We start from the raw sequence: 16,421 nt of genomic DNA, 5'->3' as shown, positions 1-16,421 counted from the left end.
TATGCACATACACAAACATACATATCCACACATGCATATACACACACATGCACAAACATGCATATACACACACGCACATACATACACAAACATACATGCACATAAACATAAATATACACACATGCACAAACATACATATACATACAGAAACATAAATATATGCACATACAGAAACATATACACACATGCACAAACATACATATACACACATGCACATACAGAAACATAAATATACACACATGCACAAACATACACATGCACATACAGAAACATATACACACATGCACAAACATACATATACACACATGCACATACATACATATACACACAAACATACAAATACACACATGCTGCCTGCCATAAACTGGGACAAAGTGACATTATCAGGACGATCACTTCCTCCCAGCGCTTGGCTGCAATACAACAGGAGCCGGTGTTCTGTGAAGGGGACAAACTTTTCAAAAGAGCGAACCATGTCACTTCCTGTGACGTTTCATCAGCTGTTGCACACATTTTGGAGTGCCAGCGTCATCACATACCTGGCCGCATACGTCACTGTTAAAACTATTTAGACCTGTGAAATTAAGAAGCCTTTCTATAGCGCATGCGTGGGATTTTCTATCACAAATGGGGGGGTTTATGGAAAGCTAAATATTCTGAAGTCTACTGCAACTACTCCGTATTAAGCTGAGTCTCCGTGCGAGCATGACAAACACCCACTCGGCTATCGCCACTGCTTCTTCTGCTGATCCAATGCTTACTGCTGCAACAAAGGGAGCCTGTGAAAAGCTGCATTGGATCAGCAGAATAAGCAGTGGTGATAGCCGAGTGGCTGTTTGTCATGCACGCACGGAGACTCAGCTTAATGGGAGTAGTTGCGGGGGGGGGGGGGGGCAGACTTCCGAATATTACCGAGGAGACTTTCCATAAACCTCCCATTTGTGTTACAAAATCCCACGCATGCGCTATAGAAAGGCTTCTTAATTTTACAGGTCTAAATAGTTTAACAGTGACGTATGCGGCCAGGTATGTGATGACGCTGGCACGCATGCGCATTAGGGCAAAAATGTGTGCAACAGCTGATGTAACGTCACAGGAAGTGACATGGTTCGCTTTTGAAGAGTTCGGTCCCTTAACAGAACACTGGGGACATTTCCGTGGACGTCTGGTCACCCTACTTTTAAGGGACAACTTGCACCACACACACAGCATTAAAGGGACACTGAACCCAATTTTTTTCTTTCGTGATTCAGATAGAGCATGTCATTTTAAGCAACTTTCTAATTTACTCATATTATCAAATTTTCTTCATTCTCTTGGTATGTTTATTTGAAAAGCAAGAATGTAAGTTTAGATGCCGGCCCATTTTTGGAGAACAACCTGGGTTGTCCTTGCTGATTGGACAGCACCAATAAACAAGTGCTGTCCATGGTTCTGAACCAACAATTTGCTGGCTCCTTAGCTTAGATGCCTTTTTTTCAAATAAAGATAGAAAGAGAACGAAAAAAAAATGATAACAGAAGTAAAGTTATTTAAAATTGCATGCTCTATCTGAATCATGAAAGAAAAATGTTGGGTTCAGTGTCCCTTTAAAGGAAAAGCTCACACCATGCACACCCAGCGCAGCTCACCGCATGCCCAGTCTTAAAGGGGCAGGTACAAACCTTTAGTGGGTAAACGCACACCACACCTAGTCTTAAAGGGAGCGATAACAGTATGCATTTGCATGCAATGCACACAGCCTTAAAGGGACCCCCTGGCTCCCCTTTTTGTTACTGGAGACACAAACACTGCAGTATTGTTGGAAGCCCTCATCTGAATCAGACCAATTTTCGAAGTAAAATAATGCTGTATGGCCGAGAATATAAATGTAGACGCTAAACTCAGATTTTACCATAACACAAATTCTATAGGCATGAGGGAGCTAAATCCGACAGGACACCGGTCTGAGGGAGTTTATTGTGTACCATAGCAGCTCCCTGTGACATTGTCTCATCTGTACATAGCATGTCCCCCGGGTCACATCTAAAGCTCTCAGAGAACAAAGCACTGGGGCCGTATTATGCCCCGCGGATTGATAGCGAATGAAGTTGTTTTACACCACTACATCATACCACCACTTGCCACATCACATCACACTCTGTCTGCCCTAAGTGATAACTTCCGGTTCCTATACTTATGGTGTTCCCTTCCCTCAGTAAAGATGTCTACCACCGGAAGTGACATAACAGCGCACTAGAATCCTTTCAATATGGCGGCCCTGTCCGACGCTGTTACAGATGGTAACCCTGGATACCAGAGTGAAGATGAGGAGGAAGAGGTGGGAGAATAATAGTGATATACTGGCCCATAGCCACAGAGAGTTCAGTGCCAGTCTGTAATAGATACATACACACAGCTATAATGCCCACAGAGTTCAGTGCCAGTCTGTAATAGATACATACACACAGCTATAATGCCCACAGAGTTCAGTGCCAGTCTGTAATAGATACATACACACAGCTATAATGCCCACAGGGCGCTCAGTGCCAGTCTGTAATAGATACATACACACAGCTATAATGCCCACAGGGCGCTCAGTGCCAGTCTGTAATAGATACATACACACAGCTATAATGCCCACAGAGTTCAGTGCCAGTCTGTAATAGATACATACACACAGCTATAATGCCCACAGAGAGTTCAGTGCCAGTCTGTAATAGATACATACACACAGCTATAATGCCCACAGAGTTCAGTGCCAGTCTGTAATAGATACATACACACAGCTATAATGCCCACAGAGTTCAGTGCCAGTCTGTAATAGATACATACACACAGCTATAATGCCCACAGGGCGCTCAGTGCCAGTCTGTAATAGATACATACACACAGCTATAATGCCCACAGGGCGCTCAGTGCCAGTCTGTAATAGATACATACACACAGCTATAATGCCCACAGGGCGCTCAGTGCCAGTCTGTGATAGGTATACACACTGGCAAATTCTCTATAGATATAATACCCACAGAGCTCAGTGCCAGTCTGTGATAGAGATGCATATACACACTGGCACATCCCCCATATATATAATACCCACAGAGAGCTCAGTGCCAGTCTGTGATAGAGATGCATATACACACTGGCACATCCCCCATAGATATAATACCCACAGAGAGCTCAGTGCCAGTCTGTGATAGAGATGCATATACACACTGGCACATCCCCCATATATATAATACCCACAGAGAGCTCTGTGCCAGTCTGTGATAGAGATACATATACACACTGGCACATCCCCCATAGATATAATACCCACAGAGAGCTCAGTGCCAGTCTGTGATAGAGATGCATATACACACTGGCACATCCCCCATAGATATAATACCCACAGAGAGCTCAGTGCCAGTCTGTGATAGAGATGCATATACACACTGGCACATCCCCCATATATATAATACCCACAGAGAGCTCAGTGCCAGTCTGTGATAGAGATGCATATACACACTGGCACATCCCCCATAGATATAATACCCACAGAGAGCTCAGTGCCAGTCTGTGATAGAGATGCATATACACACTGGCACATCCCCCATATATATAATACCCACAGAGAGCTCAGTGCCAGTCTGTGATAGAGATACATATACACACTGGCACATCCCCCATATATATAATACCCACAGAGAGCTCTGTGCCAGTCTGTGATAGAGATACATATACACACTGGCACATCCCCCATATATATAATACCCACAGAGAGCTCTGTGCCAGTCTGTGATAGAGATACATATACACACTGGCACATCCCCCATATATATAATACCCACAGAGAGCTCTGTGCCAGTCTGTGATAGAGATACATATACACACTGGCACATCCCCCATAGATATAATACCCACAGAGAGCTCAGTGCCAGTCTGTGATAGAGATGCATATACACACTGGCACATCCCCCATAGATATAATACCCACAGAGAGCTCAGTGCCAGTCTGTGATAGAGATGCATATACACACTGGCACATCCCCCATATATATAATACCCACAGAGAGCTCAGTGCCAGTCTGTGATAGAGATGCATATACACACTGGCACATCCCCCATAGATATAATACCCACAGAGAGCTCAGTGCCAGTCTGTGATAGAGATGCATATACACACTGGCACATCCCCCATATATATAATACCACAGAGAGCTCTGTGCCAGTCTGTGATAGAGATGCATATACACACTGGCACATCCCCCATAGACATAATACCCACAGAGAGCTCAGTGCCAGTCTGTGATAGAGATGCATATACACACTGGCACATCCCCCATAGACATAATACCCACACAGAGCTCAGTGCCAGTCTGTAATAGAGATGCATATACACACTGGCACATCCCCCATATATATAATACCCACAGAGAGCTCAGTGCCAGTCTGTGATAGAGGTGCATATACTGGCACATCCCCCATAGATATAATACCCACAGAGAGCTCAGTGCCAGTCTGTGATAGATACACACAGCTATAATGCCCACAGGGAGCTCAGTGCCAGTCTGTGATAGGTATACACACTGGCAAATTCTCCATAGATATAATGCCCACAGAGCTCAGTGCCAGTCTGTGATAGATATACACACTGGCACATCCCGCATAGATATAATGCCCACCGAGAGCTCAGTGCCAGTCTGTGATAGATATACACACTGGCACATCTCCCATAGAAATAATGCCCACAGAGCTCAGTGCCAGTCTGTGATAGAGATGCATATACACACTGGCACATCCCGCATAGATATAATACCCACAGAGAGCTCAGTGCCAGTCTGTGATAGATACACACAGCTATAATGCCCACAGGGAGCTCAGTGCCAGTCTGTGATAGGTATACACACTGGCAAATTCTCCATAGATATAATGCCCACAGAGCTCAGTGCCAGTCTGTGATAGATATACACACTGGCACATCCCCCATAGATATAATGCCCACCGAGAGCTCAGTGCCAGTCTGTGATAGATATACACACTGGCACATCCCCCATAGAAATAATGCCCACAGAGCTCAGTGCCAGTCTGTGATAGAGATGCATATACACACTGGCACATCCCGCATATAAATAATGCCCACAGAGCTCAGTGTCAGTCTGTGATAGATAAACACACTGGCACATCCCCCATAGATATAATGCCCACCGAGAGCTCAGTGCCAGTCTGTGATAGAGATGCATATACACACTGGCACATCCCCCATAGATATAATGCCCACAGAGCTCAGTGACAGTCTGTGATAGAGATGCATATACTGGCACATCCCCCATAGATATAATACCCACAGAGAGCTCAGTGCCAGTCTGTGATAGGTATACACACTGGCACATCCCCCATAGAAATAATGCCCACAGAGCTCAGTGCCAGTCTGTGATAGAGATGCATATACACACTGGCACATCCCGCATAGATATAATACCCACAGAGAGCTCAGTGCCAGTCTGTGATAGATACACACAGCTATAATGCCCACAGGGAGCTCAGTGCCAGTCTGTGATAGGTATACACACTGGCAAATTCTCCATAGATATAATGCCCACAGAGCTCAGTGCCAGTCTGTGATAGATATACACACTGGCACATCCCCCATAGATATAATGCCCACCGAGAGCTCAGTGCCAGTCTGTGATAGATATACACACTGGCACATCCCCCATAGAAATAATGCCCACAGAGCTCAGTGCCAGTCTGTGATAGAGATGCATATACACACTGGCACATCCCGCATAGAAATAATGCCCACAGAGCTCAGTGTCAGTCTGTGATAGATAAACACACTGGCACATCCCCCATAGATATAATGCCCACCGAGAGCTCAGTGCCAGTCTGTGATAGAGATGCATATACACACTGGCACATCCCCCATAGATATAATGCCCACAGAGCTCAGTGACAGTCTGTGATAGAGATGCATATACTGGCACATCCCCCATAGATATAATACCCACAGAGAGCTCAGTGCCAGTCTGTGATAGGTATACACACTGGCACATCTCCCATAGAAATAATGCCCACAGAGCTCAGTGCCAGTCTGTGATAGATATACACACTGGCAAATTCTCCATAGACATAATGCCCACAGAGTTCAGTGCCAGTCTGTGATAGAGATACATATACACACTGGCACATCCCCCATATATATAATACCCACAGAGAGCTCAGTGCCAGTCTGTGATAGAGATGCATATACACACTGGCACATCCCCCATAGACCTAATACCCACAGAGAGCTCAGTGCCAGTCTGTGATAGAGATGCATATACACACTGGCACATCCCCCATAGACATAATACCCACACAGAGCTCAGTGCCAGTCTGTAATAGAGATGCATATACACACTGGCACATCCCCCATATATATAATACCCACAGAGAGCTCAGTGCCAGTCTGTGATAGAGGTGCATATACTGGCACATCCCCCATAGATATAATACCCACAGAGAGCTCAGTGCCAGTATGTGATAAAGATGCATATACACACTGGCACATCCCCCATAGATATAATACCCACAGAGAGCTCAGTGCCAGTCTGTGATAGATACACACAGCTATAATGCCCACAGGGAGCTCAGTGCCAGTCTGTGATAGGTATACACACTGGCAAATTCTCCATAGATATAATGCCCACAGAGCTCAGTGCCAGTCTGTGATAGATATACACACTGGCACATCCCCCATAGATATAATGCCCACCGAGAGCTCAGTGCCAGTCTGTGATAGAGATGCATATACACACTGACACCCCCCCCATATAAATAATACCCACAGAGAGCTCAGTGCCAGTCTGTGATAGAGATACATATACACACTGGCACATCCCCCATAGATATAATGCCCACAGAGCTCAGTGCCAGTCTGTGATAGATATACACACTGGCACATCTCCCATAGAAATAATGCCCACAGAGCTCAGTGCCAGTCTGTGATAGATATACACACTGGCAAATTCTCCATAGACATAATGCCCACAGAGTTCAGTGCCAGTCTGTGATAGAGATGCATATACACACTGGCACCCCCCATATAAATAATACCCACAGAGAGCTCAGTGACAGTCTGTGATAGAGATACATATACACACTGACACCCCCCCCCATATAAATAATGCCCACAGGGAGCTCAGTGCCAGTCTGTGATAGGTATACACACTGGCAAATTCTCCATAGATATAATGCCCACAGAGCTCAGTGCCAGTCTGTGATAGAGATGCATATACACACTGGCACATCCCGCATAGAAATAATGCCCACAGAGCTCAGTGCCAGTCTGTGATAGATATACACACTGGCACATCCCCCATAGAAATAATGCCCACAGAGCTCAGTGCCAGTCTGTGATAGAGATACATATACACACTGGCACATCCCCCATATAAATAATGCCCACAGAGCTCAGTGCCAGTCTGTGATAGAAATGCATATACACACTGGCACATCCCCCATAGATATAATGCCCACAGAGCTCAGTGCCAGTCTGTGATAGATATACACACTGGCACATCCCCCATAGAAATAATGCCCACAGAGCTCAGTGCCAGTCTGTGATAGATATGCATATACACACTGGCACATCCCGCATAGAAATAATGCCCACAGAGCTCAGTGCCAGTCTGTGATAGATATACACACTGGCACATCCCCCATAGAAATAATGCCCACAGAGCTCAGTGCCAGTCTGTGATAGAAATGCATATACACACTGGCACATCCCCCATATATATAATACCCACAGAGAGCTCAGTGCCAGTCTGTGATAGAGATGCATATACACACTGGCACATCCCCCATAGATATAATACCCACAGAGAGCTCAGTGCCAGTCTGTAATAGAGATGCATATACACACTGGCACATCCCCCATAGCCATAATGATGCTACTGAACCCAAACTGCAAGTTTTTCTTTCTTTGACCATGCACTTTTTTTCTTACTAGTTAGCACTTATGTAGTATAGGGTGACGGCTGCTGCTGTATGTATCATTATTACTAGTTAGCACTTATGTAGTATAGGGTGACGGCTGCTGCTGTATGTATCATTATTACTAGTTAGCACTTATGTAGTATAGGGTGACGGCTGCTGCTGTATGTATCATTATTACTAGTTAGCACTTATGTAGTATAGGGTGACGGCTGCTGCTGTATGTATCATTATTACTAGTTAGCACTTATGTAGTATAGGGTGACGGCTGCTGCTGTATGACATCATTATTACTAGTTAGCACTTATGTAGTATAGGGTGACGGCTGCTGCTGTATGTATCATTATTACTAGTTAGCACTTATGTAGTATAGGGTGACGGCTGCTGCTGTATGTATCATTATTACTAGTTAGCACTTATGTAGTATAGGGTGACGGCTGCTGCTGTATGACATCATTATTACTAGTTAGCACTTATGTAGTATAGGGTGACGGCTGCTGCTGTATGTATCATTATTACTAGTTAGCACTTATGTAGTATAGGGTGACGGCTGCTGCTGTATGTATCATTATTACTAGTTAGCACTTATGTAGTATAGGGTGACGGCTGCTGCTGTATGTATCATTATTACTAGTTAGCACTTATACAGTATAGGGTGACGGCTGCTGCTGTATGTATCATTATTACTAGTTAGCACTTATGCAGTATAGGGTGACGGCTGCTGCTGTATGTCATCATTATTACTAGTTAGCACTTATGTAGTATAGGGTGACGGCTGCTGCTGTATGTCATCATTATTACTAGTTAGCACTTATGTAGTATAGGGTGACGGCTGCTGCTGTATGTATCATTATTACTAGTTAGCACTTATGCAGTATAGGGTGACGGCTGCTGCTGTATGTATCATTATTACTAGTTAGCACTTATGCAGTATAGGGTGACGGCTGCTGCTGTATGTATCATTATTACTAGTTAGCACTTATGTAGTATAGGGTGACGGCTGCTGCTGTATGTATCATTATTACTAGTTAGCACTTATGTAGTATAGGGTGACGGCTGCTGCTGTATGTATCATTATTACTAGTTAGCACTTATGCAGTATAGGGTGACGGCTGCTGCTGTATGTATCATTATTACTAGTTAGCACTTATGTAGTATAGGGTGACGGCTGCTGCTGTATGTATCATTATTACTAGTTAGCACTTATGTAGTATAGGGTGACGGCTGCTGCTGTATGACATCATTATTACTAGTTAGCACTTATGTAGTATAGGGTGACGGCTGCTGCTGTATGACATCATTATTACTAGTTAGCACTTATGTAGTATAGGGTGACAGCTGCTGCTGTATGACATCATTATTACTAGTTAGCACTTATGTAGTATAGGGTGACAGCTGCTGCTGTATGACATCATTATTACTAGTTAGCACTTATGTAGTATAGGGTGACGGCTGCTGCTGTATGACATCATTATTACTAGTTAGCACTTATGTAGTATAGGGTGACAGCTGCTGCTGTATGACATCATTATTACTAGTTAGCACTTATGTAGTATAGGGTGACGGCTGCTGCTGTATGACATCATTATTACTAGTTAGCACTTATGTAGTATAGGGTGACGGCTGCTGCTGTATGTATCATTATTACTAGTTAGCACTTATGTAGTATAGGGTGACGGCTGCTGCTGTATGTATCATTATTACTAGTTAGCACTTATGCAGTATAGGGTGACGGCTGCTGCTGTATGTATCATTATTACTAGTTAGCACTTATGAAGTATAGGGTGACGGCTGCTGCTGTATGACATCATTATTACTAGTTAGCACTTATGTAGTATAGGGTGACGGCTGCTGCTGTATGTATCATTATTACTAGTTAGCACTTATGTAGTATAGGGTGACGGCTGCTGCTGTATGTATCATTATTACTAGTTAGCACTTATGTAGTATAGGGTGACGGCTGCTGCTGTATGTCATCATTATTACTAGTTAGCACTTATGTAGTATAGGGTGACGGCTGCTGCTGTATGTCATCTTTATTACTAGTTAGCACTTATGCAGTATAGGGTGACGGCTGCTGCTGTATGACATCATTATTACTAGTTAGCACTTATGTAGTATAGGGTGACGGCTGCTGCTGTATGACATCATTATTACTAGTTAGCACTTATGTAGTATAGGGTGACGGCTGCTGCTGTATGTCATCATTATTACTAGTTAGCACTTATGCAGTATAGGGTGACGGCTGCTGCTGTATGTATCATTATTACTAGTTAGCACTTATGTAGTATAGGGTGACGGCTGCTGCTGTTTGTCATCATTATTACTAGTTAGCACTTATGCAGTATAGGGTGACGGCTGTTGCTGTATGACATCATTATTACTAGTTAGCACTTATGTAGTATAGGGTGACGGCTGCTGCTGTATGACATCATTATTACTAGTTAGCACTTATGTAGTATAGGGTGACGGCTGCTGCTGTATGACATCATTATTACTAGTTAGCACTTATGTAGTATAGGGTGACGGCTGCTGCTGTATGTATCATTATTACTAGTTAGCACTTATGTAGTATAGGGTGACGGCTGCTGCTGTATGACATCATTATTACTAGTTAGCACTTATGTAGTATAGGGTGACGGCTGCTGCTGTATGTATCATTATTACTAGTTAGCACTTATGTAGTATAGGGTGACGGCTGCTGCTGTATGTATCATTATTACTAGTTAGCACTTATGTAGTATAGGGTGACGGCTGCTGCTGTATGTCATCATTATTACTAGTTGGCACTTATGTAGTATAGGGTGACGGCTGCTGCTGTATGTCATCTTTATTACTAGTTAGCACTTATGCAGTATAGGGTGACGGCTGCTGCTGTATGACATAATTATTACTAGTTAGCACTTATGTAGTATAGGGTGACGGCTGCTGCTGTATGACATCATTATTACTAGTTAGCACTTATGTAGTATAGGGTGACGGCTGCTGCTGTATGTCATCATTATTACTAGTTAGCACTTATGCAGTATAGGGTGACGGCTGCTGCTGTATGTATCATTATTACTAGTTAGCACTTATGCAGTATAGGGTGACGGCTGCTGCTGTATGTCATCATTATTACTAGTTAGCACTTATGCAGTATAGGGTGACGGCTGCTGCTGTATGACATCATTATTACTAGTTAGCACTTATGTAGTATAGGGTGACGGCTGCTGCTGTATGACATCATTATTACTAGTTAGCACTTATGTAGTATAGGGTGACGGCTGCTGCTGTATGACATCATTATTACTAGTTACCACTTATGTAGTATAGGGTGACGGCTGCTGCTGTATGTATCATTATTACTAGTTAGCACTTATGTAGTATAGGGTGACGGCTGCTGCTGTATGACATCATTATTACTAGTTAGCACTTATGTAGTATAGGGTGACGGCTGCTGCTGTATGACATCATTATTACTAGTTAGCACTTATGTAGTATAGGGTGACGGCTGCTGCTGTATGTATCATTATTACTAGTTAGCACTTATGTAGTATAGGGTGACGGCTGCTGCTGTATGTATCATTATTACTAGTTAGCACTTATGCAGTATAGGGTGACGGCTGCTGCTGTATGTATCATTATTACTAGTTAGCACTTATGCAGTATAGGGTGACGGCTGCTGCTGTATGTCATCATTATTACTAGTTAGCACTTATGTAGTATAGGGTGACGGCTGCTGCTGTATGTCATCATTATTACTAGTTAGCACTTATGCAGTATAGGGTGACGGCTGCTGCTGTATGTATCATTATTACTAGTTAGCACTTATGTAGTATAGGGTGACGGCTGCTGCTGTATGTATCATTATTACTAGTTAGCACTTATGTAGTATAGGGTGACGGCTGCTGCTGTATGTATCATTATTACTAGTTAGCACTTATGTAGTATAGGGTGACGGCTGCTGCTGTATGTATCATTATTACTAGTTAGCACTTATGTAGTATAGGGTGACGGCTGCTGCTGTATGTATCATTATTACTAGTTAGCACTTATGTAGTATAGGGTGACGGCTGCTGCTGTATGTCATCATTATTACTAGTTAGCACTTATGTAGTATAGGGTGACGGCTGCTGCTGTATGTCATCATTATTACTAGTTAGCACTTATGCAGTATAGGGTGACGGCTGCTGCTGTATGTATCATTATTACTAGTTAGCTCTTATGCAGTATAGGGTGACAGCTGCTGCTGTATGTATCATTATTACTAGTTAGCACTTATGTAGTATAGGGTGACGGCTGCTGCTGTATGACATCATTATTACTAGTTAGCACTTATGTAGTATAGGGTGACGGCTGCTGCTGTATGTATCATTATTACTAGTTAGCACTTATGTAGTATAGGGTGACGGCTGCTGCTGTATGTATCATTATTACTAGTTAGCACTTATGTAGTATAGGGTGACGGCTGCTGCTGTATGTATCATTATTACTAGTTAGCACTTATGTAGTATAGGGTGACGGCTGCTGCTGTATGTATCATTATTACTAGTTAGCACTTATGCTGTATAGGGTGACGGCTGCTGCTGTATGACATCATTATTACTAGTTAGCACTTATGTAGTATAGGGTGACGGCTGCTGCTGTATGTCATCATTATTACTAGTTAGCACTTATGCAGTATAGGGTGACGGCTGCTGCTGTATGTATCATTATTACTAGTTAGCACTTATGTAGTATAGGGTGACGGCTGCTGCTGTATGACATCATTATTACTAGTTAGCACTTATGCAGTATAGGGTGACGGCTGCTGCTGTATGTATCATTATTACTAGTTAGCACTTATGTAGTATAGGGTGACGGCTACTGCTGTATGACATTATTATTACTAGTTAGCACTTATGCAGTATAGGGTGACGGCTGCTGCTGTATGTATCATTATTACTAGTTAGCACTTATGTAGTATAGGGTGACGGCTGCTGCTGTATGACATCATTATTACTAGTTAGCACTTATGCAGTATAGGGTGACGGCTGCTGCTGTATGTATCATTATTACTAGTTAGCACTTATGTAGTATAGGGTGACGGCTGCTGCTGTATGACATCATTATTACTAGTTAGCACTTATGCAGTATAGGGTGACGGCTGCTGCTGTATGTATCATTATTACTAGTTAGCACTTATGCAGTATAGGGTGACGGCTGCTGCTGTATGTATCATTATTACTAGTTAGCACTTATGTAGTATAGGGTGACGGCTGCTGCTGTTTGTCATCATTATTACTAGTTAGCACTTATGTAGTATAGGGTGACGGCTGCTGCTGTATGTATCATTATTACTAGTTAGCACTTATGTAGTATAGGGTGACGGCTGCTGCTGTATGTATCATTATTACTAGTTAGCACTTATGTAGTATAGGGTGACGGCTGCTGCTGTATGTATCATTATTACTAGTTAGCACTTATGTAGTATAGGGTGACGGCTGCTGCTGTATGTATCATTATTACTAGTTAGCACTTATGTAGTATAGGGTGACGGCTGCTGCTGTATGTATCATTATTACTAGTTAGCACTTATGCAGTATAGGGTGACGGCTGCTGCTGTATGTATCATTATTACTAGTTAGCACTTATGTAGTATAGGGTGACGGCTGCTGCTGTATGTATCATTATTACTAGTTAGCACTTATGTAGTATAGGGTGACGGCTGCTGCTGTATGTATCATTATTACTAGTTAGCACTTATGTAGTATAGGGTGACGGCTGCTGCTGTATGACATCATTATTACTAGTTAGCACTTATGCAGTATAGGGTGACGGCTGCTGCTGTATGTCATCATTATTACTAGTTAGCTCTTATGCAGTATAGGGTGACGGCTGCTGCTGTATGTCATCATTATTACTAGTTAGCTCTTAAGCAGTATAGGGTGACGGCTGCTGCTGTATGTATCATTATTACTAGTTAGCACTTATATAGTATAGGGTGACGGCTGCTGCTGTATGTATCATTATTACTAGTTAGCACTTATGCAGTATAGGGTGACGGCTGCTTCTGTATGACATCATTATTACTAGTTAGGACTTATGTAGTATATAGTGACGGCTGCTGCTGTATGACATCATTATTACTAGTTAGCACTTATGTAGTATAGGGTGACGGCTGCTGCTGTATGACATCATTATTACTAGTTAGCACTTATGCAGTATAGGGTGACGGCTGCTGCTGTATGTATCATTATTACTAGTTAGCACTTATGCAGTATAGGGGACGGCTGCTGCTGTATGACATCATTATTACTAGTTAGCACCTTATGTAGTATAGGGGTGACGGCTGCTGCTGTATGTATCATTATTACTAGTTAGCACTTATGTAGTATAGGGTGACGGCTGCTGCTGTATGTATCATTATTACTAGTTAGCACTTATGCAGTATAGGGTGACGGCTGCTGCTGTATGTATCATTATTACTAGTTAGCACTTATGTAGTATAGGGTGACGGCTGCTGCTGTATGTATCATTATTACTAGTTAGCACTTATGCAGTATAGGGTGACGGCTGCTGCTGTATGACATCATTATTACTAGTTAGCACTTATGTAGTATAGGGTGACGGCTGCTGCTGTATGTATCATTATTACTAGTTAGCACTTATGTAGTATAGGGTGACGGCTGCTGCTGTATGTATCATTATTACTAGTTAGCACTTATGCTAGTATAGGGTGACGGCTGCTGCTGTATGTCATCATTATTACTAATTAGCACTTATGCAGTATAGGGTGACGGCTGCTGCTGTATGTATCATTATTACTAGTTAGCACTTATGTAGTATAGGGTGACGGCTGCTGCTGTATGTATCATTATTACTAGTTAGCACTTATGCAGTATAGGGTGACGGCTGCTGCTGTATGTATCATTATTACTAGTTAGCACTTATGTAGTATAGGGTGACGGCTGCTGCTGTATGTATCATTATTACTAGTTAGCACTTATGCAGTATAGGGTGACGGCTGCTGCTGTATGTATCATTATTACTAGTTAGCACTTATGTAGTATAGGGTGACGGCTGCTGCTGTATGTCATCATTATTACTAGTTAGCACTTATGTAGTATAGGGTGACGGCTGCTGCTGTATGTCATCATTATTACTAGTTAGCACTTATGCAGTATAGGGTGACGGCTGCTGCTGTATGTATCATTATTACTAGTTAGCACTTATGTAGTATAGGGTGACGGCTGCTGCTGTATGTATCATTATTACTAGTTAGCACTTATGTAGTATAGGGTGACGGCTGCTGCTGTATGTATCATTATTACTAGTTAGCACTTATGTAGTATAGGGTGACGGCTGCTGCTGTATGTATCATTATTACTAGTTAGCACTTATGCAGTATAGGGTGACGGCTGCTGCTGTATGTCATCATTATTACTAGTTAGCACTTATGTAGTATAGGGTGACGGCTGCTGCTGTATGTATCATTATTACTAGTTAGCACTTATGCAGTATAGGGTGACGGCTGCTGCTGTATGTCATCATTATTACTAGTTAGCACTTATGTAGTATAGGGTGACGGCTGCTGCTGTATGTATCATTATTACTAGTTAGCACTTATGCAGTATAGGGTGACGGCTGCTGCTGTATGTATCATTATTACTAGTTAGCACTTATGTAGTATAGGGTGACGGCTGCTGCTGTATGTATCATTATTACTAGTTAGCACTTATGTAGTATAGGGTGACGGCTGCTGCTGTATGTATCATTATTACTAGTTAGCACTTATGTAGTATAGGGTGACGGCTGCTGCTGTATGTATCATTATTACTAGTTAGCACTTATGTAGTATAGGGTGACGGCTGCTGCTGTATGTATCATTATTACTAGTTAGCACTTATGCAGTATAGGGTGACGGCTGCTGCTGTATGTATCATTATTACTAGTTAGCACTTATGCAGTATAGGGTGACGGCTGCTGCTGTATGTATCATTATTACTAGTTAGCACTTATGTAGTATAGGGTGACGGCTGCTGCTGTATGACATCATTATTACTAGTTAGCACTTATGTAGTATAGGGTGACGGCTGCTGCTGTATGTATCATTATTACTAGTTAGCACTTATGTAGTATAGGGTGACGGCTGCTGCTGTATGACATCATTATTACTAGTTAGCACTTATGTAGTATAGGGTGACGGCTGCTGCCTTATGACATCATTATTACTAGTTAGCACTTATGTAGTATAGGGTGACGGCTGCTGCTGTATGTATCATTATTACTAGTTAGCACTTATGTAGTAAAGGGTGACGGCTGCTGCTGTATGACATCATTATTACTAGTTAGCACTTATGCAGTATAGGGTGACGGCTGCTGCTGTATGTCATCATTATTACTAGTTAGCACTTATGTAGTATAGGGTGACGGCTACTGCTGTATGACATTATTATTACTAGTTAGCACTTATGCAGTATAGGGTGACGGCTGCTGCTGTATGTATCATTATTACTAGT

At 42.6% G+C, this 16,421-nt stretch overlaps 1 protein-coding gene across 1 annotated transcript in view; it reads left to right on the top strand.

The window, feature by feature from the left end:
* The first annotated feature begins 2,213 nt into the window (after positions 1-2,213).
* Positions 2,214-16,421, top strand: part of GTF3C6 (general transcription factor IIIC subunit 6) — a 69,965-nt gene continuing 55,757 nt past the window's right edge. Inside the window, exon 1 of the mRNA XM_053716326.1 lies at positions 2,214-2,320. Coding sequence (XP_053572301.1) covers positions 2,252-2,320 — 69 coding nt within the window. The 5' untranslated portion in view covers positions 2,214-2,251. The remainder of the gene's footprint in view (positions 2,321-16,421) is intronic.

Source organism: Bombina bombina, chromosome 6 (genome assembly GCF_027579735.1).
Source record: "Bombina bombina isolate aBomBom1 chromosome 6, aBomBom1.pri, whole genome shotgun sequence".
In the NCBI taxonomy this organism is placed as follows: domain Eukaryota; kingdom Metazoa; phylum Chordata; class Amphibia; order Anura; family Bombinatoridae; genus Bombina; species Bombina bombina.
Note: the sequence above shows the minus strand (reverse complement) of the source record. Positions and strands in the feature narration are given on the sequence as shown.